This window comes from Rhinopithecus roxellana, chromosome 3 (assembly GCF_007565055.1).
Source record: "Rhinopithecus roxellana isolate Shanxi Qingling chromosome 3, ASM756505v1, whole genome shotgun sequence".
Taxonomy (NCBI): Eukaryota; Metazoa; Chordata; class Mammalia; order Primates; family Cercopithecidae; genus Rhinopithecus; species Rhinopithecus roxellana.
Window position 1 is genome coordinate 31,502,084 of NC_044551.1, and position 24,463 is coordinate 31,526,546.

A 24,463-nucleotide genomic window follows, 5' to 3' on the forward strand; every position below is an offset into this window, starting at 1 on the left:
CACAGGGAGGAGAACATTACACACCGCGGCCTGTTGGATGGTGGGGGGCTAGGGGAGTGATCGCATTAGGAGAAATACCTAATGTAGATGACGGATTGATGGGTGCAGTAAACCACCATGGCATGTGTATACCTATGTAACAAATCTGTTCCTTGCAGCACTATTTGTAACAGCAAAGAAACTATAAATAAGCAAAATTTCATCAGCAGAAAAACAACTAAAATTATAAAGTGACAGATGATATAGCACTTAAAAAGAATGAAGTAGGTTGATAGGGGCTGGCGTGGGGAGATGTTCAAGAGTTGTTAGGTGGAACAAACAAGCTGGAGAGGATAGTTGACATAAAATAAGTCACCATGCTCACCACCTACTAGAAATGTCTATAAACAGAAAAAAAAGGAAGGATACAGACCAAATTGAAAAGAGATTACGCTGGGATGGGGTGCAAGAGGGGAGGGGTGTGGTCCAGGTGAACATTCCTTTTTTTTTTTTTTGAGATGCAATCTTGCTCTGTCCCCCAGGCTGGAGTGCAATGGCACAATCTTGGCTTACTGCAACCTCTGCCTCCCGAATTCAAACGATTCTCTCGCCTCAGCCTCCTGAGTAGTTGGGATTACAGGGGCCCACTACCATGCCCGGCTAATTTTTGTGTTTTTAGTAGAGACGGAGTTTCGCCATGTTGGTCAGGCTGGTCTCGAACTCTGACCTCTGGTCTCGATCTGCCTGCCTCGGCCTCCCAAAGTGCTGGGATTACAGGCATGAGCCACCATGCCCAGCCCTTGAACATTCCATTTTTTTTTAACGAGAGCATGTATGTGTATTGCCTGTTTAGATTAAAACAAAATTTAAACAAAGCAGCAGCTACATTTTGTTCATGTTGGTTGTCTATGTGTGTGGCACATTTCATGGATTCTGTCCTTGCTGTGTTACTATTACCTTCATGTTCTCACCATCTCCACAAGGCTTTGCCCTGACTACCTTATTTAAAATTACAACAGCCCCACCCTGACATTCCCTGACCTTTGTATCCTAACATATCTCTTCTTTTCTTTTCATATCACTTCCCGCCTTCCAACATATATAATCTATTTACTTATCAAGTTGAGTTTTACTTTCTGTCTCTCCATCCCCCTCTAGAGTTGAAGCAGGGTGGGGTCTCCATCTGTGTGGTTCACTGATACATCTTCGGCTTTCAGAACAGTTCCTAGCATACGGTAGGTGCTCAACATGTATTAATTGATCCATTATTTTTTTAGGGGGAAAGAATGATGGTGCCACCCGCAGGCCCCCAAGTTATTGGAGTTTAAGGGGAAGCCAACGGCATAGATGGGCATTCCAGTGCCTGCTCTCCTTGACTTCCTTCCCTTCTCGAGAGGGTCACTACCACATATGAAAGCGGACAAAAGGCAAGCATGTAGAGAGGGCAGGAATAACACAAAGAGCCGAGATTTTCTCCAAGAAGCTTCGCGGCGTCAGAAAGTAAAGCAAATTCTTAGGGCCAAAAAGCCATGTTCTTCAGCTCCACCTAGAAGGACAATGCAACCCGCCCCCTTCACCACCACTTTCCCCAGCCCAGAAGAGCTGCCAAGTTGCAGTGGTTGCTGGAAGCCAGGATAGAGACCTTCTGGGGCAGGTGACAGCTGGATGCAGATGTCAGGTTGCAACTGGTAAAGGCTGTGCTCCCAAGGAGCTGTGCCAATGAGCCACTGAGGGGCTGGTGTTTGGGCAGGAGCCTCATCAGCATATCAGCGCTGGGCCTCCCAGCGCAGCAACTGGCCACAGGCCACATCTGTGATGATCGGACTCAGCCCTACCAGGGCCCTCGCCCAGCACTGTTTTCCTTTTTCTAAAGCAGTAACATCCCTCAGCTACTCTGGCCCATGCTCCCTTCCACCACAAGGGACAGCATCTCACTCGATCAGATTGCACAAGCCTGACACGGGGCGTCATCCCCTGCCAAGCCCTATTTGCAATGGATCCTCAAGTCCTGTCTATTTTCTCTTCTGCACAATTTCTTATCAGCTTCACTCCATCAGCCCTGCCTACTCCCTGCTCCAAGCTTTTACCATCTTTCTTCAGGACAACCTTTCAATCTTCTAACTATGACACCCATTTGCTTCTAGAGTGACTTTCATTTTTTAAAACTATTTTAAAAATTCAAATATAATATACACAGAAAAAGGTGAACAAATCATAATTACACAACTAGATGAATTATCACAACGTGAATACACCAAGTAATCCTCATGCAGGTCAAACAGTAGATTAACAGCTTCAGAAGCATCTATGGGCCCCTTGCAGGAAATACACCTCCCTCCTGCCTAAAGATATCCCAAACAGCGATCAATCCTTGTCAATAGAGAATTGCATCATGTCACCACTGTCCTCTTTCTATGGAATACAGACCAAAATCCTGACCAAGGCTATGTGGCCTGGGCATATTTGGGCTCCTCCTGGCTTTCCAGCCTCATCTCATAGCTCCTTGGGCCCTAAGAACACAAAACTTTAAGTTCCTTCAACCTGCAGGGCCCTCTTCCATGACAGAGCCTCCCTACTAGTGGGTCCTGGGACCAGGAAAGCTCCTTCATCACTTGCCCTCACAGCCTGGTTAAGTCCTGTTCCTCCTTCATGTCTCAGCTCAAATGTCACCTCCTCAGGGAAACCTTCCTGGATTTCCCAGACTAGGTCAAATCCCCTTGTTACTCTTCTGAGCACCCTGAGCCTCTCCTTCCCAGCAAGTATCGCTGTTGCAGTGACACGTATCCTGAAGTTGCTGCCCCAGCAGAATGCGAGCTCCTGGAGGCAAAGCTGCCATCTGCCTTCCTCGTCATCCCCTGGCCCAGGGTGCAGGTGCATAAGCCAGTTTAGAATAGCAGAACTGAAGAAGTGATGAGGTCTCATCCATCACTTCTCCAGGGATTCCATGTCCCCCAGCTAGGAGGTGGGGAATCTTTGATGGCAGACTGGAGACTGTGAGCGGCCCCAGGGCAGGAGGCTGTCTCGCTCAGCTGGGTGAGACCTGGGTTCAAGTCCTAGCTCCTCCACTCACAAATGTGCAATGTCGGGCAAGTCCCTTCAACCCTGTGAGGCCTGGCAACCTCCAAGAGAAATGAGGGCTGTGGCAACTCCCTTCTTGGAATGGCTGTGAGAAGGCAGGTGGCAGCCCAATGTCATCACAGCAGCCTCCACTAGGAGCAGCTGCCTCCCACTGTTCGCTTGTAGAGAGACCCCCAACTGGGCCCTGGGGGCCCAGGAAAAGCTGTGCTTGGGAGCTGTGTTTTGGGGCACCTGCCACTGGCTGGGCAGCTTCCTGCACCCGGGACTCCTGCTAGCAGCCCCAGAAACACAGGCGCAGGGTACACGCAGCCTCCACCACTTAACACACAGCTGGGTCCCCACTGTCCCTGACCCCTCCTGACCCAGGGCTCAGCACCTCGGGGTGACAGGGGTGAGGCTGGCCCCGTGTTCTCTGAACACGCCTCTAGTGTGGGTTTTTCGGAACAACAGTCTGAGTGGATTGCTAGTCCGACCCACTCCCTACTCCCTCCGCCGGCACCCCTGCTCTCCCGTAACGCTAAGTCTCTACACGCCTGCTTTCTCCCTTTCTTTCATCTCTCTGTTAGGGACTGAACTGTGCATTCATCACTTAAAAAAAAAATCATATGTTGAACCCCTAACCCTGAGTACCTCAGAATGTGGCCGTATTTAGAGACAAGGTCTTTAAAAAGGTGATTAGGGTAGAATGAGGCCACCTCATCCAATCTGGTATTCTCAGAAGAAGAGGAGAGTTGGCCACACAGACACCAGGGAGGCAGGAGTGCATAGGAAAGGCCACGTGACAACTCAGCAAGAGGGCGGCTACCTGCAAGCCACTAAGAGAGGCTTCAGAAGCCAACCCTGCCAGTACCTTGACCCTGGACTCCTAGCCTCCAGAACTGTGAGAAAAGAGGTGTCTGTTTTGAAGTCACCCAGTGTGCAGTACTCTGTTAGAGCACCCCCAGCACATGAGTACACTCTCCACCTCTCTCTCTCCACTCCTCCCCTCTCTTGCTTTTTTCCTTTCCTCCTTCCCTCTCTCCCCTTGTCAATCTTTCCTCTCTCTTTCTGCACGGATTTCTCCATTCTACCGCGGCCCCACACAAAAGGAAGGGGAGAGCAGCGGTTTCACAGCAGAGAAACAGAATGGATGCCCTCAGCTCTCCCAAACTGTACCACTGCCATACATCCTAAGGACCCTCCAAAGCCTGCAGCCAACCCCAGAGTCCTTAGGGTCAGAGACAGCTTGGGTTCCATGGAGCCCTCTGGACCACACCCAAGGAAAGCAGTCTCAGTTGAGAGGTCACCCCCAAAACACACAGGCCAGTTCCAGAAGGCAACCCGCCCGGCCGCCACCCAGGAAACACCTGTGTCTGCACTGGGGGATCTCCTGCAGAAGGTGTGGTTGGAGCCATCAGAGCACACACATGCAGTGGGAACAGGCTGCTGGTGGGCTCTGCTTCCATGAGCACCAGGCCTGGGGGCAGAGTCTGGACCCCACTCTCACCTCCCAGAGGCACCTGCCCCTTGGGATGGGCAAGGCATCAGGGTACATCCCTCAGTAAGACTTTCCAATCAGTAGAAGATACCAACAGGTACAATTTGGTGGGAAGTGTACTCTGGTGAGAAAAGTACAGTCCCATCAGCCTCAGACTTGAGGAATCAGAGTAGGCTTTCCGGGAGAAGCGGCATCTAGGAGCAGATCTAAGGACGAGCAGAAGTTGGCCCCGCCAAGGCAGGAGTGTGTCAGGCAGAACAAGCAGCATTGGCAAAGACCTAGCAGGCAGACGAGCATGGGGAACTGACAGAAGTTCATTTGGGGTGGAAGGTGGGTAGTGGCTTGTCATAAAATAGGCCAACCCGGGAGAAAATGTCACGTGGTTTAGGAGCTGCCTGGAGAGTCTGTTTCCCCATGTTAATTGCTCTAACCCGCTGTGTGCCCCTGTATTGACCGAATTGCAGAAAAGGCAGTCAGCTCATGACCCCACAAGTTTCACCTGCCCCACCTTTGCCATTACCCAGTGAAAGTGGCCTTAAAAGCAATGTTCCCAGCCCAAGGCTGCTGACAATCCACTTACCTGGGAAAGGATGCAATTTGGTGCGGGGGGAATTGGTCGGCTTGGAGGAGGCCTCCTGGATGACTCCATCCTCTCTATTTGAGACCCGGGCCCTGGGGAGTTCCTGGCAGCCCTGCTCAGGTGTGCTGGCAGTGGTGCAGGTGGGGACCCACCACGCAGATAATCTGGAGGGGGCCGGGGAGGAGGCTGGGAGGGCTTCCGCAGGATTTCAGGAGTGTTGATTACCTGTATGCACAAGTTAAGGAACACCTGAGACAAGAAATCACTCGGGCTGCCCTTGTGTGTCTCTTTGAGATAAACCAGAGCCCAAAGGGAGAACAGACACACCAATCTATCAACCGCCCGAGGATCCCAGAGGTCAGATGCAACCTTTAAAGTCATTAGGGGAAGTCAGAACCAAATAACATGTCTCTCCAGCCAATAAAAGGGCTTTTATTACCAATCCATGGGCCCACAGAGGCTCTTAGAAAAATACAGCATGACTGTGAGGGATAAAGTAGCCAAGTTCAGTGGTGCAAAGCTCTTACCTTTCGCTTGCCCTGGGGCGTCTGCAGCTTGAAAGTTGGGTTGGCATGACCAGTCCCGCTGTTCTGAGACACCCTGAAGGGACAACTAGAAACAAGAAATGGGGGAGGAGAAGAAAGGGGCAGATGTTCAGCAGGGGACAGTGGCTGAGTTCCCTTTGACACAAGCAGGGCCAGCAAGCAGCTAAATCTTCCCCAAGTCTGCTCTGGAGGGAGTGGGATTGGTCTTCTCAAACCACATCTTCCTAAGTAGGGAAACGTGTGGCCAATGGAGAACTCTCAAGGAAACAGAGTTGGCCTTATACAAAGCAGAGCTCTCTCAACACCTTCTCTTCACCCTTTCAAGATCCTTCCCCTCTGAGGAGACACAAGGGTGTCACGAGCCATCAACCAATCCCAATCAGGCATAGACCCAGAAAGACCTGGGACTTAAAATCCCCTCCAGAACAAGCATTATTTAATAGGTGATTCAGAGACTGTACATCTTCCATATCCAAAATAATAAATCACTTTTTAAATGGACACCAAAAGCAAGCAGGAGTAGCTATTCTTACATCAGATGAAACAAACTTTAAAGCAACAGTGGTTAAAAAGACAAAGAGGGGCCGGGCATGGTGGCTCATGCCTGTAATCCCAGCACTTCGGGAGGCCAAAGCGGGCAGATCACCTGAGGTCAGGAGTTTGAGACCAGCCTGGCCAACATGGCGAAACCCCATCTCTACTAAAAATACAAAAAATTAGCTGGGTATGGTGGCACACACCTGTAGTCCCAGCTACTCAAGAGGCTGAGGCAGGAGAATCGCTTGAACCCAGGAGATAGAGGTTGCAGTGAGCCAAGATTGCGCCACTGCCTTCCAGCCTGGGCAACAAGAGCGAAACTTCATCTCAAAAATAAATAAATAAATAAAATAACATGGGGAACAAATCAAGTAGATAAAGGATGGCAAATAGATTTTATATTTCAGCTTGATTTGGTTGGGGATATTCTGCTGAGAAGAACTCAGGAGTGATGACCAGAATCAGTAGAGTACTTACAATAAGATCAACTAGTAATGCCTGTCACAGTCACAACAGGGGAGAGGGCAGCATGTTCCTTGCATTTGTCTTCCCTGAATTAGACCCACTGTCACCAACACTTCTGCTAAGTACCATTTATGGAGACCTTTGTGACCCATAAATTGACCCTGAGTCCTCCACGGAACCCTGTCATACCAGAACTGTTGCCTCAGCTTGGAAGGGAGAGCTGAGGGCTTGAGTTGGCCTAGTTTGTTGTTCTGTCTGCAGCAGTAGTACATCAGCATGAGGACCGCCAGCACGAAGATGGCCACCAACACTCCAGCTACCACAGGACCCACACCTTCCAGAAACAGAACCCAAGTGGGAGATTTAGAAGCTGTCTGGGCTACAGCAGATTTCAAAATAGGTATTCCTGCTTTTTCTTCAGGCATTTGATTTGCATTTAATCTGTATTACTTACTTTAACTTACAAATTATAATTAAAAACACACATTATGGGCTGGGCACAGTGGCTCACACCTGTAATCCCAGCACTTTGGGAGGCCATGGTGAGCGGATCACAAGGTCAAGAGGTCAAGACCATCCTGGCCAACATGGCGAAACCCTCATCTCTACTAAAAATACAAAAATTAGCTGGGTGTGGTGGCACATGCTTGTAGTCCCAGCTACTCAGGAGGCTGAGGCAAGAGAATCACTTGAACCTGGGAGGTGGAGGTTGCAGTGAGCAGAGATTGTGCCACTGCACTCCAGCTGGCAACAGAGTGAGACTCCGTCTCAAAAAAAAAACCACACACATTATGTACCATGGGGAAACCACTAATGTTAGCTCAAAGAGCCAAGTCAACTTGTTTTGCACAGACTCTACAGTACAAAGCTTCTATAGCCACTTCTACTTAATTGAAGAGAGTCCCTTTTCAGGCAAGCAGTTCAAGCTCTGTTACAATTTGCCACTAGTTTTTAGCCTGAATCATGATTTTCCTGAACACAAAGGAACTAACACAAAATACAAAAAGACTTGGCCAGGCGTGCTGGCTCATGCTTTGAGAGCTTTGAGAGGTTGAGGTGGGCGGATCACTTGAGGTCAAGTGTTTGAGACCAGCCTGGCCAACATTGTGAAATCCTGTCTCTACTAAAAATACAAAAATTACCCAGATGTGGTGGCAGGCACCTGTAATCCCAGCTACTCAGGTGGCTGAAGCAGAAGAATCGCTTGAACCCGGGAGGCGGAGGTTGCAGTGAGTTGTGATCACACCACTGCACTACAGCCAGGGTGACAGAGCAAGACTCCCTTTCAAAATAAAAAACTTTTTTTTTTTCTTTTTTTTGAGACGGAGTCTCCCTCTGTCGCCCAGGCTGGAGTGCAGTGGTGCCATCTTGGCTCACTGCAAGCTCCGCCTCCCGGGTTCACGCCCTTCTCTTGCCTCAGCCTCCCAAGTAGCTGGGACTACAGGCGCCCGCCACCACGCCTGACTAATTTTTTGTATTTTTAGTAGAGACGGGGTTTCACCGTGTTAGCCAGGATGGTCTCAATCTCCTGACCTTGTGATCCGCCCGCCTCAGCCTCCCAAAGTGCTGGGATTACAGGCGTGAGCCACTGCGCCTGACCCCCCAAAAAAAAAAAAAAAAAAAATGAACAAAGAAGCAAAAAGACTCGGACAGATTTAAGACTAGAACTCTCACCCATAATCCATAACTTAACATTTGGTTTCATCAAAACTACCCCAATATTCTCTCAAGTGGTTAATGTAAATATACAGAATATATTTGTACTAACAAAATACTACTTTTATCAGTTTTACATATTGGGGTTTGTTCCTTGAAAGATTTTGGTGCTTTTTTTTTTTTAAGTTCTTTGTTAATATTTTTTTTAAAAATCTTTAGAAACCACAGTGCTAGAATCCTTGAGAGATCCACTAAAATACTACAAAACTTTTCTGAGAGTCTGGTTCCCCATTTTAACTTGTGTCCATTAGAGGAAATCTAAACCACCATAATGTATGCCAGGTTCATGATGATTTTTAAGTGCCCAAAAAGAAATAGTCACCATGTTCCCTAAAAAGAATGGGAACATTCAATGACCTACAGTCTCTCTTACTCTCACTCTACTAAGCAGGCTCCCCCTCCTCGGTAGAAAGGATGGGAGAAGAGAGACTGAACCGTGACCCCACACCACACTATGGGCAGTCGCTCCTCTCTCGGTCTCTCTTTATCCTGATTTCCTCTCTGCAAAATCAGGACAATGAAGCTGACTCAATGTGGATGCTCTGCAACATGCCACCTGCCCCGACACCCGCTCTTCTCACAAAAGTGGGCAGTGGCCCCAGCAGGGCTGGCACTCACTCTCAGGGGGCATGGGCCCACTGTCAATGCTGCCCCCGTGCCCCGGTGTGTTGCAGAAGGGCGGGGCCCAGCCCGGCAGGCAGTGGCAATTCTGGTTGTTGTTACAGACCTGGAGTGAAGAAAAGGGAGAGGCATCAGCACCCCAGAGAGCATCACCACCCACAGGGCCTGCCCTCATGACGCCCCCATGACACAAAGAAGCCAGAACCCAGCACGCACCCCGTGGCCATTGCACTTCTTCCCACAGCCTTCAGTTTCAAAGAAGGAGGTGTTCCTGCACTGCCCCTCGAAGCATATCTGCACAGGGAGAAAACAGAATGATCAGTGCAGTGGGAGGGATGCTGGTTGGGAGTTAAGAGGCAAGATTTTGCACTTGGAACATATGAGGACCCATGGCCCGGCCTGGTGGCTCATGCCCATAATCCCAGCACTTTGGGAGGCCAAGGTGGGTGGATCACCTGTGGTCAGGAGTTTGAGACCAGACGGGCCAACATGGTGAAACTCTGTCTCTACTAAAAATACAAAAATCAGCTGGGCCTGGTGGCCTGTGCCTGTAATCCCAGCTACTCGGGAGGCTGAGGCAGGAGAACTGCTTGAGTCCGGGAAACAGAGGTGGCAGTGAGCCGAGATTGTACCACTGCACTCCAGCCTGGGCCACAGAGCAAGACTCCATCTCAAAAAAAAAAAAAAAAAAAATTATGAGGACCCAAAAAGGCAGCCCACTTCAGGTAACTATCAAAGTGAAAAATGGAAAACAGCCCCCAAACGCTAAGGACAGGACAATAGTCAGCTAAATTCTGCTATTACTTTTGTGATTAGGGAGAAAACAAATACATTGTTAAAGTATCATATTTAACAATATAATATTATAGGACTATTACGTTGATTATGTTAATTACTTGTCACTAATATGTACCAATTTTAACATTATATTTAAAAATAATGATGGTGACAGTATTCTGTGTCAGGTGCTATGCTAAATGCTTCATGTTTTTCATAGTTTCATTATCAGAATCGACTCCATGGGATAGTTGCTATCATTTTGCTCAGGCTTCCCTAACTCCTAGTCCATTTTTAATTCCCATGATAATTAGCGATGAGAATGAAAGTGGCACTAGCTAGGTGACCTAAGTGCTTTACCGGGATGATTTTCTTTAATCCTCCTGACAATTCTCTGGGGTGAGCGCCTGCTATCACTATACACCCTTCATGAAGGGAGCCACCGAGGCTCAGAGGTTGGGGAGGTGGCATCTGAGCCCAGGCATCCTTCCCTCAAAGCTCACTTCTCAATCACTCTGCTCTGCAGTCGGCTCCTAGGTGAGCTGGGGGAAGGGACTCACATGGTTGTAGCCACACTTGGTTCCGGTCATCACCAGCCCTGGGTCCAGCATGTCACCCTCCTCCTCAGGACCTCGGTAGACGTGGGTGCCCCGGCACTGGATATGCCTCCCATTCATGATGATAGTGGTGTCGATGGGCACCGCGTTGGACTCCAGGGGCCGGGCCTCGGAGCTCTGACACTGGATCTTCCCACACTTCGCATCTCTGGGCACAAGAGACAGAGAGGGAAGGAGGCGGAATCAGAGGCAGAGGAAAAGCTGGGGCATCAGAGAGCTTCAGTCTTTCCTGACCAAGACAGTGGGCTTGCGTGGGGTGGGGCAAAGGTTTAGGGCAGTCATGTGCTTTGGAGAATCACCAGGAGAGACTCCATGTGGACTGACACCAAGGGAAGAGAACAGGCTCCTTGACCCTGAGCAAATCTAGACCAGAGAACTGGCCTCGAAAAGTCCTTAACTCTAAGAACAGCCACCTGAGCTGAGCAATCTTTCCCTTTTTGCTCCTTATACCGCCATCCACCCAGGAGCTCCAGCCAGAAATCTGGGGTCATCTCCAACTCCCCATTCTCCCTCAGTCCTGGGTTCAAGCCATTTTCAAACTCTATCCATCTTCCCTCCTATATATCTACCTTAATTCACACTGCCCCACTCCCCTTACCTGGTCTGCATTAGACTGATTTACCTCCCTCCAGTCTGCCTCACAGGAGTCTAATTTCCACACTGCTCTCAAGCTAAAGTCCAAACTCCCCTAGCCATGCATTTGAGGCTTTTCATGATCTGGTCCATGCTAAACTATCCAGACTAATTTCTCAGCAGACCTTCTCCTTTGCATCTCAACATTATACTTTAACTGTATCAAACTGTTCTCAGTTCTTTCAACCGCCAGTTTTTCTCTATTCATCTCTCTTCCTGGATCACTCTCCTATGTACCAGTACAACTCTCCACCCTGTTCACCTAGGTAACTGCTCCAGATCTCAGTGTAGGTATAACTTCCTTTGGGAAACCACTCTGACACACTAAGATGGGTTGGATGGCTCTCTCCACACTCCCGTTATCATACTGTGTTATTAATTACAAGTTCCATGCACTCAGCACTGTATCTTGCACATGGTAAATCTTTAATAGATAGTAGATAGACGGTAAACCTTCAATAGATAGTAGATGGATAGATGGACGGACAGACGGACGGATGGATGGATGGATGGATGGATCAGTGGGTGAATGGCTGGTAGATGGATGGATAGATGGATGAATGGATGAATGGATGGACAGATGAGTGGATGGTTGGTTGGAATGAATGATGAATAAATGAATGAATTAGTGAATTAATGAATGAGGAGTTATTCAAATTAGGGCATGATTAGAATTTTGCAGAAATGACCCAAAAGGGCTGATTACCTGCCCTACTGTAAGATGGTCCCCAAAGGAAGCCTGATCAGCTTTCTAGGAAGCACTGCCACCCACACCCTCCTTGACTTCCCTAGAGATGAATAGTGCACTGTCAAACAGGGGGCCCAGAATAGATGACTGACTTCAACTGATTGACGTAAAGGTGCAGCTCTGGGGCCAGTCACGCTGCTAAGCTGGGCAGCAGTGAGGACAGAGTAGAAACTACTTATTCATCCTCATTTCATGGGGCCTGCCCTTTGGTCATCACCTTGTGTTGCACTTCCTGTGTTCACCATTCATGTCCTTTCCACAGTTTCCAAAGGTGTCTCCTGCCACATTCACCTTCTCGAAGCACAGGTCAGGGGCAGGTCGGGCTCCTGGGTGGGCAAGCAACATCTATCAGTATACTCGTCTGTCAGAAGTCTCCAAGAGCAAAGGTATCTTTGGTAAAGTAGTGAAGTTAAGAATATTTTCTAGGAGGAAACACTCAGCCTCTTCTTCCTGTTCCCCCCCAGGTTATTCCATCCCCATATTCTCATCAAGATCTACTCAGAGAATAATGTTTTATATAAATTCTTTTTTTTTTCCAGATGGATTCTCTGTCACCCAAGTTGGAAAATGCAGTGGCACAATCACAGCTCATTGCATCCTCCGCCTCTTGGGTTCAAGCAATTCTCTGCCTCAGCCTCCCGAGTAGCTGGGATTACAAGCACCTGCCACCACGACTGGCTATTTTTGTATTTATTTCTTTTGTTTTTTTTTTTTGTAGAAATGGGGTTTCACCATCTTGGTAGGCTGGTCTTGAACTCCTGACCTCATGATCCCCCCCGCCTCGGCCTCCTAAAGTGCTGGGATTATAGGCGTGAGCCACCACACGTGGCCTGTTTGATATAAATTCTTCCTACCTTACTGAGGATTTATATTTGTGTGTGGGGAGGGTTGCATGCTAAGCCTGCTATCTAATGAAGAAGCCATGTTCCATTTCAAGATTTTAAAAAATAGGTCAAACATGCATAATATTGTAAAGATATACATATGTCTTGGAAAATTTTTCTTGTAGTCATCCAGTTCCTACTTCTCTACATCCTGGAGGAATAGCACTTATTAACAGTATATTTTCTAAAGATACTTACATCTCTAATTTCTATATCTCCTAGGTATAATTCTATGTGTATCTTCTAGAGATAATCTATCTAATAAAGAATGGAAGCATGCATATATATATATATATATTTTTTTTTTTTTCTTTTTTTTTTTTTTTGAGACACAGTCTCACTCTGTCGCCCAGGCTGGAGTGCAGTGGCATGATCTTAGCTCACTGCAACCTCTGCCTCCCCGGTTCAAGGGATTCTCCTATCTTAGCCTCTCGAGTAGCTGGGATTACAGGCATCCACCACCACACCTGGCTAATTTTTGTATTTTTAGCAGTTACAGCGTTTCACCACATTGGCCAGGCTGGTCTTGAACTCCTGACCTCAGGTGATCCACCTGCCTCGGCCTCCCAAAGTACTAGGATTATAGGCAAGAGCCACTGTCCCCGGCCTTTTTTTTTTTTTTTTGAGATGGTACGTCACTCTGTCACTTGGGCTGGAGTCCTAGAGTGGAGTGGCTCACTGCAGCCTCAAACTCCTGGGCTCAAGCCATCCTCCCACCTCAGCCTCCTGAGTAGCTGGGATTACAGGTGCCAGCCACCAAATCTGGCTTGAAAGCAGATTTTATTCACTGTTCTACACCTTGCAATTTTCACTTTATTTTTTGTGGAAGATGATTTTATTCAGTAAATATGGGCCTGTCTCCTTATTTAGCCATAAAGCATTGCGTTATATGAATGTACCATAATTAATTTAATTGGTCCCTACTGAAGGACATATAGGTTGTTGTTGCTATGGCTAACAATGATGCAGTAAAAATCATAGTAAATATATCCTCACATACATGTGCAAGTGTTAGCTGCATTTCTAAGTATATCTCCAAATTGCTTTCCATAGTGGTTGTATCTACCTGTTTCTTCACACCCTCCACAACGCTCCATCATTATTATTATTGTTATATCATTATTATCTTAACTTTCAGTCTTTGCAATCTGATATATGAAAAATCTCATCTCATCATAATTATACTTTGCTTTCCCTTAATATGACTGAGGTTAAACGTCTTTTCATAGCTTTAAAGGCCATTTGCATTTGCTTCTCTGTCTCCATCCTCTCCTCATTTTTCTTTTGGATTACTCTTATTCGTTTGTTCACTCTGAGAAATAAAAGCATCAAGGTACCAGGAAGGAACACTGTCCTCTGGTTCTCCCTGAACATCTACCCTGAGTCAAGGGGATGAAAGAGGTAGTATCTAGAGGTGCCATTGAAGCCAAGATTCCAAACTACCCTGAGGGCCAGGGGAGCTGGCTGGGAAGTGGGGGGCTGGGGAGAGCCGTGCTCCCCAGGAGAGCCTTACCGGGTCCCCATAGCTGCTGACACTGCTCCTGGTAGGTGAGGCACATGCCGTTGTAGCAGTAGGCCTGGCCACCCTCACAGGGGGTACCATCCATCTGGTAGAAGTTGGTGGGGCAGTGGGGAGACTTGCCCGTACAGAACTCTGGGAGGTCACACTGCCGGGCCTGCTCACGGCACAGGGTCCCAGGAGCCAGCAGCTGAGCCAAGGAATGAGAGGAAAACACAGTCAATCTCCTCTCCGCCCTCAACTCTATTGCCCAAGGGCTCATAAGGATCACTCTCAAAGAACAGAATTTTCCATTACCATGATTTTACAGCACTTTTTACATGACCTCATTAGCCCAAACCATCTTCAGCCTTCTCATGTGAATACTGACAGAATTTAAAGGTGTTTTCAGAAACGCTAACTCACTTTCTCTTCATAGAAGCCTTAAGAAGGAAGCAAGAAACAATACCTATACAATAATTTACAGTTTCCTACATGCTTTAGTAATAGCAGCTACTTTTCGGCAGTTCCCACTTCAGTATCCAGTATAAATATGACTTCATTTAGTTTTCATGACAGTCCTGTGTAATATAATTATTTCTTCTGCAGAAGATAAAATCTGTAGGCTTAAAGAGGTTACATGATGCATCCAAAGACTCATAGTAAGTGGCAGAGGAGCCAGGCCCACTAACACACACACACACACACACACACACACACACACACACACACACACACCCCTAGCATTCACATAGCATCTGTGAGTTTACAAAGCACCTCAGCAATAATACATCCCCACTGTGGAACCAGGCACTGGGCTGACTGTGTGACATACATGTATCTCGTGGGATCCTCACAGTTTCCATGGGATAGATACTGCTATTTGCCCCACTTTGCAGATGAAAAGTTGATCAACAGCACACCTGGGGCAACGGGCGAAGAGTCTTACAGCCTCCCTGGGTAGTCGGTGTTACTAATACTCTTCCCATTTTACAAATAAAGAACCTAGGCTCAGAGAGTTAATAGGTTGCCCCAAGTCACACAGCCAGGGTTTGAAGTCAGTCTCGGACACCAGGAAATCCTTTCTGAGGCTCAAACTGAAATTCTTGTGTGGAATGAAGGGGTCCACTCCATGCTTATGCTTAGGTCTTGGGCCAAAACTGGAAGAACTTGACCCAGCACAGCCTCCCTGGGGGATGCACAGCCAAACCAGATGCCATGCAAATTCCGAGAGCCAGGCAAGGAAACCTGTGACTGAGAACAGACCCCCTCCCCTGCTCCTGGGCCACTCCCCACACCCACAGGGTCCTCCCAGGAGAGAAGGCAGACAGGCTTCTCCACTGGCCACTCTCAGGCCGAGACTGGGCCAGCCGAGTAGCTTGCTGAGAGTGGATGCCCAGTTGCAAGTGTGGGCAGGGTGGTGTATGCAGGAGGAGGCTACAGGACACACCTCTGCCACCCAGAGGCAGGTGGAGGCAAAGAGGACCCGCCCCAGAGCCAGCCTGCCTGGGCACAAATCCCCGCTTCTTAACCAGCAGCGGGGCCTTGGGCACCTACTGTCTAACCTGTGTGTGCTCACTCACCCACAACTCAGGATAATAACCCACTCATGGGTGATTAAACATGAGTTAGAACGAAGTATGTGAATGGTATCTGGCCCCTAACAAGTATTGAGCAAGTGCTGGACAGAAGCCTAGGCCCACAGTTCCTGCCTAAAATGTTGGGGCCAGATGGGGTTCAGCCTTTTCAGATTTAGAAAGCAGATATTGTAATGCGTAGGTCCATATGTACATGTGTGTACATATATAATTATACATGTGTGTGTGTGTATATATATATATACATGGATAAGGATAATTACATATGTCTGCACATGTAACTACATATTACATAACCCCCCAGCAAGGCCGGGGATAACACCTTCTGATCAAACATATTAATATTTCTGTAATGCAATATAAATATTTACTTTAGGAGTGATTTTTTTAAAAAAGACTACAATTCGTCTCATGTCAATTCAGGTCAAGTTTTGCCACCAAATGTGTTTACATTTTTTTCCCAGCTTTTAGAACTCTCTTAATTTCAGAATTGTGCAAGAGAGATTGTGGTTCTACAGTAACACTAGCAGTAATAGATGATTTATCTCCCACATCAGTATTAGGAATGTGGGCACCAGAGTCAGGGAAAGCTGGATTCAGTCTCTTCCTGACTGCCTGATTCCAGATAAACCTCTTATCCCCTATAAGCCCTAGTTTCCACATCTTAAAATGAGGATAATCACATATATTTTATGGGGTTTTTGTGAGGAGAGAATGAGATAACGTACATAAAATTCTCAGCACAGTGCCTGGCATCTACTGAGAGGTTCATCAATGTCAATACAAATTATGATAATTATTGTTGTTTATGAGCTCAGTAAAATCAAGCCCACTCTCTCCAGATACTTCTTTGAAAAAGAAAAATAACTACCATTTCCAAAGAGGTGCCACCCTCCTCTGGGATGATCTGAATTCATGAGGCCCAGTATAGGAATAGTAAATTTTATTCAAGGCACCTTTCCTGCTCCATGTTTCTGAAACTCTGTTGCCATCACTCCTCCAGGATGGAGGCAAATCCCCAGCCATCCACCCCAGCAGAGCAGTCCTGTTGTCTCACTGTCAGGCCAGGGCCCAAGGCATGGAGGAAAGGGCCACTTACCTTACACTGGTGGCAGCAGGAGCCATGAGCACACTCCGCCCCTGGCCTCAGGGTGCAATTAGAGGCATTGCAGCAGGGGTTGTTACATTCCTGGGGAGGCAGTGGGGTGGATGTGAGTTGGGGAGGGCATTCACCACCCCCAACATTTTCCCCACCCTTGCCCACACACCCCTGGAACCCCAGCTCTCTAGCAACTCTCTCTCTCTTTTTTTTTTTTTTTGCGACGGAGTCTCACTCTGTCACCCAGGCTGCAGTGCAGTGATGCAATATATCTCGGCTCACTGCAACCTCTGCTTCCTGGGTTCAAGCGATTCTCCTGCCTCAGTCTCCGAAGTAACTGGGACCACAGGCGCATGCCACCATGCCTGGCTAATTTTTGTATTTTCAGTAGAGATTGGGTTTCGTCATGTTGGCCAGGCTGGTTTCAAACTCCTGACCTCAAGTGATCTGCCTGCCTCGGCCTCCCAAAGTGCTGGGATTATAGGCATGAGCCACTGCACCTGGCCTAGAAACTTTTGCCCTCAAAAATCATGTGACAGTTTTGTCACTAAGCTAATGTGTACTTATCACAAGAACCATATATATGCACAATCATTAGTAACATGACTAGGACACAGCTACATCTTTTTTTGAGACGGTCTACAACCTTCTCCTCCTGGGTTCAAGCAATTCTCGTGCCACAGCCTCCCAAGTAGCTGGGACCACAGGCACACGCCACCATGCCCGGCTAGGACACAGCTACATTTTGAGTATGAATATTTTCCCAGGCATTTTCTACACACATACATATATATTTATACTTACCTTACAAAATCATAGTATCCACAGTGCTTTTTACTTAATATAACATGCATATTTCTCCCTGTAACCATGTATTCTTCTAAAATTGACTTTTTAGCATAGTACATGGAAATTTTATGATTTGTTTTTCTAATCCCCAGTAGAATATCCAGACACCCTGTCTTTCATGGGTGCCCTCCTGCCCCCAACCCTCCTAGGCTTTCTTATCTAATGAAAAGGGGCTGCTGGTGCAAGAGGCTGCTGGAACAACCTCTCCGAACAGTTTATGTCAACTCCTGGGCCTATTTCCTTAGACTTTTTTCTCCATCTGCTTCTCTTCCTAAGCTCTTCCTGGCCTGGACCTTTCTTGAACAGAAAGGCCCAAGCGTTCCTTGCTCTCCTCTCTTGCTTCCTGCCCCCCAGCCTGAGATTTTTAAAAGATGATGAGGCGCTCCAGTGACCCTGAGTGTCCTCATCACACTCTTACAGTATTCACAGGCCAATCCACCAGCCATTGATGAAGAGTGTGTGGGGCTCCACACATCTCTCCACCACCGCCTTAGGAGGCAGCCTTGTCCCCACTCCACAGACGGGGACGCTGCGGCTCAGGCAAGTCCAGTAGCTGGCCGAGGGACACACCTGCCGAATTCAAGTCAGGACTGCCTGAGGCCTGCCTCATGTTTATCAACCTTATACCCCTAACTGTCCAGGGCTCTAGCATATTGGAGAGCCACATCCCATCCCCTGACCACAGACACCTGTCCACCTGTTTCCCCTAAGAAAACGAACAGAACACTTTCCTCCCATTAATCTCCCACCATGTTGGGCTCCAGGAAGACCTGTATTCCTGCCTTCCTAATGTACCATATTTCTTCCCACGAAGGCACATGCTCCCCTTCCACCTGAAATGTGCCTTCCCTCCTGCGTGCCTCACTAACTCCTAATGCAGCCTTCAGATATGGGCTCCACGGTCACCTCCCACACAAGCAAGGAGGTTCCCCCTCACATTATATATGTTCAGAGCACTGTGTCATTTGTCTTCCTAGCACTTGCCATGGACTGTACGTATATTCTTTCGCAATTATTTCAATATGTGTTTCTCCCACTAGTCTATCAGCTCCCCAAGCACAGAACTATGTCATTTTTGCCATTCATCCTAACCCCAGGACTAGACACAGTAGCCCACACTCATTGTGTCTGTAGAATGAGCAGCTGCTCAGAACCTAAGCCAACTGGCCACGCCCACTCTCAGGCCATTCCTCAACCCCAATGGGCCCTCCATGTTCCTACCACTCCCTTCTTTCTGATGAGTCTGGGTTGATCTCTCTGGGCTCATGGTGGTGGGGGTGGCATCCTTGACTAGTTCTTGTTTTATTCTGAAAGTGACATGCTGACACTAAAAAAAGAAAATCACATCATAGAGGTCTCAGGCAGAGTGCAGTGGCTCACGCCTGTAATCCCAGCACGTTGGGAGGCCGAGGCGGGTGGATCATCTGAGGTCAGGAGTTTGAGACCAGTCTGGCCAATGTAGCAAAACCCTGTCTCTACTAAAAGCACACACAAAAAAATTAACCAGGTGTGGTGGTGCACACCTGTATTCCCAACTACGCAGAAGGCTGAGGCAGGAGAATCGCTTGAACTCTGGAGGTGGAGGTTGCAGTGAGCAGAGATCATGTCACTGCACTCCAGCCTGGGCAACAGAGTGAGAGAGAGAAGGCCATAAAATCAATTTTTTTTTCCCATTTATAAAGAACGTCAGTCTCACCCCCATAATTTACTGTTACTTGTTATCTAACCCAAATTGTTATGCATGTATAAACATACATATTTTCAGCCTTCAAAAAACAGAGACGAAACAATCCAGTTCTGCTTTCTGCAGAACCACACGCATTTGTTAAAAATGACCAGGCTCTGCCGTGTGCCCTGCACACTCACTGTGAAGATCAGAAGGAAGGAGAGAGTTTACACATAAACAGTTCTGCCCCTTCTTCCTTCTAGCAGCCCTTTCGAGACTCGACAGCACTTCCTACATCCCCTTTCCATCATTCCTCCTCCAGCCTAAACAGCACAAGCTTGTTATTTTAAGCATCCTCATAAGGCCCCTGTTCAAGCCCAAATATCCAGCTGTGTGGCCTCCAGAATAAATTCCGTGCAGCTGGAGGGCCAAGCAGGCATGTGCAGCTCCACTGAAGAAGAGAGTCAACATGCCACGCGATTGTGGTTTCTGGTTAGACCAGACATTTACAAGAAGAACTGATCTTGGATGCTAGCAAGGCTGGCCACAAACTGGGAGAGGTAGCAGAAACACTCCATCTGGAAGGCTTCTTCTCCGTATCCGATTTGTCATGGGGTATTGGATAGTTATGTGTAGGAAATGCCTGTGACTAAGAAATTTTCAACTGTGTTCTTTTTTGACCTTGAGCTTTGAAACCAATGCAAATTCTTCCCCTCCCTCTAGCACCATTGTGACCCCTCACCTCTTCTTCTCCACAGTCACACTCTTCCCCATCTTCCAGGTACCCATTCCCACACCTCCGGCCTCCATACAGCGTCCTGGTATCTGGCATGTTGGAGAGACACATTCCACCACCTGACTGCAGATATCTGTCCAGCTCCCTCCTGTTGCATCCATTGAACACTTTGGGAAAGGGGTGCCTGGCAGAGGACAAGGTGGGAATTAGTGGGGAGTCTAAGCCTCCAGCAGTCAGGCAGGTATCACTCCTGCCATCACTCCTGCTACCCGTGGGGCTGACTCCACCTGGGATCAGACCCCCATTGTCTCACACACATACATTCTTGCCCCTTAGAACATTTACCGATATATTAATTTAGAATTCTTTCATCCATAGTGATGAGATATTAACCATCCCATAGCATTTTATTTTTCTCACTCTGCATGGAGGAAGCATTTGAGAATCAGGAGTAGCAATTTCTGCCCATTGAATGAGGGGATTGCAGTAAGTAAAAGGTTTGATGAGTGTGTTACAATAGGTCTCCTAAGCCTTAGTGCTGAAGAAAACACCAGTCAACCTAAACTTTTGCTGAAGCTGATATCAGGTGAATATTCTCTTGCAACAGAGGACCAGGCCAAAAACAGGCCAAGATCGTAAGTTTTATTTTTTTCTGGGCCAGTGATCTCATCGCTGTTCCAAGGATGCCAAGAGCACTCCAAACTCAACCAGCCAACTCATAAACGCATGCTCTTTATCACAGGAGCATGGAAGGTCCTGGGTCCCACTATTGGTGAGAAGGACAAAAAGTACAACCATCTGGGTCTACAAAAGGAGAGTTATCCTGCTCCCACTTCTCTAAACCAATTAAAGGTTAAACCCTCCAAGAAATTAGAGATTTTCCTTCAATGGGAAGGTATGCTACAAGGAATTTGTTACTAATAATTGTTAAACTACCCAAATTTGTGAATAATTTAAAAATGAAGTGGAGTAGTAATCAATATAACTCTCAATCATTTGTCTTCAGGTATGTTTTTCAGATTGAGAGAGAAAGGGGTGGGCTTAACCATGAGCTTATAGGGATCCAGGCACGACTCTGAAGTTGTATCCTGCCTCATTCTTTTGTTGTTGTTGTTTTGAGACAAAGTCTTGCTCTATTGCCCAGGCTGGAGGCTGGAGTGCAGTGGCACAATTTTGGCTCACTGCAACCTTCACCTCCTGAGTTCAAGTGATTCTCCTGCCTCAGCCTCCCTAGTAGCTGGGACCACAGGCGTGTGCCACCACGCCCAGCTAATTTTTGTATTTTTAGTAGAAACAGGGTTTCACCATGTTGGCGAGGCTGGTCTCAAACTCCTGACCTCAGGTGAACTGCCCACCTCAGCCTCACAAAGTGCTGGAATTACAGGCGTGAGCTACTGCACCCAGTCAACATCATCCTTTCTATGTCACAGCTGAGAAGTAATTTTTAAAAATTAACACCAGAGGTCCAAGAAAGCTGCATTGTTTCTTGAAGACATTGAAACACCATTCTCCAAGAAAGAATCATAAGCAGGCCCTAATGGTTTGGGGTGAAAGAACACAAGATCCCATTGTGATGCCTTCCAAGGAGCCTAGAAGAACCCAAAGATTTGTGCTGCCTGAGTCCACATGCTAGAAGACAAGTCCTTTGAAGAAACTCCCTAATTTTTTTCAAAGGCTCTGGTTTTAAAAATCCCTCAAGACCACAGGGAGATGCAGCTGCCTCGCCCTGTTCCTCATGGGTAATGCAGCCGGCAAATTCCCTGAGAAGTCACTGTAGGGTGTGTGGATGGCCCTCTTCTTCAACTTGTTCTGTTACATCTGAGCTTTCAGTGAAGGCTGGAATTGAAACAGCACTGATTCAACTCTCTTGGGATAGAAGAATTAAGGGTTGTGGCTATGATCAAAATGTGTCCTCAGCAAAACTTCATGAAATTAAAAAGACACATATGGCCAAGCCAATTTATAACTCCACCCCTTAAAACAGAAATTAAGTAAATTTAGGGTTACACCAGCACCAAACCTTCTGCTGGAAAGTTAAGTTCTTGCCACACATTTGCCTTGGTCTTTTCTCAATTTCTTTGTTGTAAAAACCACATTTTTTTGGCCCCATCAGAAGTTTAAGGGAGTCTCAGTGGGACCAGCTGGGAGGAACCCGTGTGTCACACTGTCCAGGTGTGCCCACCCTCCTCCCCATCCTCCCTCTTCCTGTTCGACTCACCCGGTGGCAGCTGCCATGATGCACCCACCGTCAGCCGCACTGGCCGAGCAGCAATCCGCAGAATCATGAGTCATGCCAAAGTTGTGGCCCATCTCATGGGCCATGGTGGCAGCCACGCCAATGGCATTCTCGGAGTGGTCCTGCTCAGAAGACAGAGTTGAGGTCAAGGTCCAGGGGACAGATCCGCCTCTGCCCCCTATCCCTGCCTTATCCTTAGCCAAGTCTTGCAGGTCTCCACCAATTCCACTGTCACTGAGCATACAGACTCTCTATATGTGCCTCTGACAGCAAGGCTGAATCTGCTGTCACTAGGCGGAAATCAAATGTTTAAAAGTCCGTGTTTCTGAGTTCTCCAAGGTTGCAGACCACAACTGACCTACTGATGAACTTCCAGACCAATAAATGCTTTCTGAATAAATAAGAGGAAGATTTTTCCCCATTCTTCTTCTGAACATATATCCCTCTCCAGACATAAGGGAATCAACATAGAAAACACCACCTTGATTCAAACATAGGGTGTACTTGGCTTAGTGTTTCCTGAGAGAGCCACACAAGACAGATACACTCCAGGCACAGCACTTGGTGTACTGTCTGGTATGTAATTATCAGACGCAAAAGCTAAAGAAATCAAGAGGAAAAAAACCCAGCAGGAAAGAAGCAGCAGAAAGATTTACTAAACATGGATGTGTGTTTCCTGCATTATTTCATTTAATTCCCATTCTTATCCTATGACTATCAACTGTAAAACTATGTTTCTTTACAGCTGAGGACACTCATTAACTCCCCCAAAATCACACAGCTGTTCTTTGAACCCAACAGGCTCAGACCCTAGAGCCTGTGGTTTTGGCCATTATGCTACTTTGTCAATAAATACATAATGGATAGAGGGACAGACAAATAGATGGAGAGAAGTCTTCCTCAATACGCACTTCACAGGTTAGAAATACAGAGTCAAAACAAATAGTCTCATGAAGTCAGAGTGAATTTCAAAAGAAGGCAGTAATTTCCTAACCATGACTTTGAGACAGGTTCTTGTTTCTTAATGACATATATAGCAGCACACGACCTGGAATAAAAACATTTTTAACCTCTACTTTTTTACTATTTTCCAGTCCCTGGTTTGGAACATATGAGATCTAGTGATGAATGCACGTAATCTCTTCAGGGTTCCTGAGCTTGGAGATACAGAATGAACTATAATAAATGAAAATTCACCCTTGGGTACCTCCATCTCTTAGAACTTAATGACTTCGTTTTAAACAATTGCCCTTCCTGATATCAAAGCTTTTTCTGCTACAATAATAAATATCAACTTTTTTTTTCAAAAGATGACCTCTGGTCTTGTAAGGCAGTTCAGAGCCTTCTGCAGCACACACACATGGGCTGAGACTCACCATGTTGACTCCTCCAGACTGGTACACAGAGCACATGGCCATGAGGGGGGCCAGGCCGATGGTGGTGCCGTGGAAGGACATGCCCCTGCAGGAGGCAAGGAGAGAGGGTGACCTGGGAGGGGACTGAGAGGGCTGTTCCAATGTGCCCGGGAGTAGGTGGCTATCCCAGGGTTCCTTAGTCCCGTTGACTTTTCCAGGTCATTCCCAAGGGTAGAAGCTGTTGTAACCAGGCCAACTGGACAACTTCCAGCTCACCACACCTCTCACTTCCTCTCACCTACTCCCTCATGACTCCAGAGAAACACAAAGAGAGAGAGAAAGGTCGTTTATCCCCCACAATATACCCATAACCGATTCTTTGGAAGGAAATGGGCAGGGTTTGCAAATCTGCATCGCATTCCTGCTGCACAGGAAAAGGTCAGAGGGAGAGGATGATGGAAGGGTGGCACAGATTCTGATGCTGAAGTGAATCATGCCCACTTCCACCGTTTGCCGGGATCTAATGCCTTATCCCTGGCTCTGTGGTGTGAGTCCCACGGGGTAGGGGTGGGGGCATCGGGGCAGCAGCTGTGGGGCTGATGATGCTTCATTCCCACATACTCAGGGGCCAAGGAAACAGCTGTGTCCCATCAGAAGCCTCACAAAGTGCAGCTGGATGCAACAATGAGCTGTTTCTGCCTTTGTTTTGCAATGGGATCCTAATCTGCCAGCAGCAAGCTGCATTTTCCCCAGTTGAATATATCCTTCT

The 24,463-nt window shown here is 47.4% G+C and overlaps 1 protein-coding gene across 2 annotated transcripts in view; it reads right to left on the bottom strand.

Moving 5' to 3' along the window:
* Positions 1 to 24,463, bottom strand: part of ADAM19 (ADAM metallopeptidase domain 19) — a 96,477-nt gene that overhangs the window by 4,087 nt on the left and 67,927 nt on the right. For both annotated transcript variants that reach the window (XM_030926908.1, XM_030926907.1), the window contains exons 10-21: positions 23,716 to 23,800; positions 22,322 to 22,461; positions 20,110 to 20,287; positions 16,853 to 16,942; positions 14,171 to 14,366; positions 11,991 to 12,099; positions 10,336 to 10,540; positions 9,215 to 9,292; positions 8,996 to 9,104; positions 6,851 to 6,995; positions 5,642 to 5,726; positions 5,115 to 5,339 (exon numbers count right to left, since the gene is read on the bottom strand). In XM_030926908.1, coding sequence (XP_030782768.1) covers positions 5,115 to 5,339; positions 5,642 to 5,726; positions 6,851 to 6,995; positions 8,996 to 9,104; positions 9,215 to 9,292; positions 10,336 to 10,540; positions 11,991 to 12,099; positions 14,171 to 14,366; positions 16,853 to 16,942; positions 20,110 to 20,287; positions 22,322 to 22,461; positions 23,716 to 23,800 — 1,645 coding nt within the window. The remainder of the gene's footprint in view (positions 1 to 5,114; positions 5,340 to 5,641; positions 5,727 to 6,850; positions 6,996 to 8,995; positions 9,105 to 9,214; positions 9,293 to 10,335; positions 10,541 to 11,990; positions 12,100 to 14,170; positions 14,367 to 16,852; positions 16,943 to 20,109; positions 20,288 to 22,321; positions 22,462 to 23,715; positions 23,801 to 24,463) is intronic.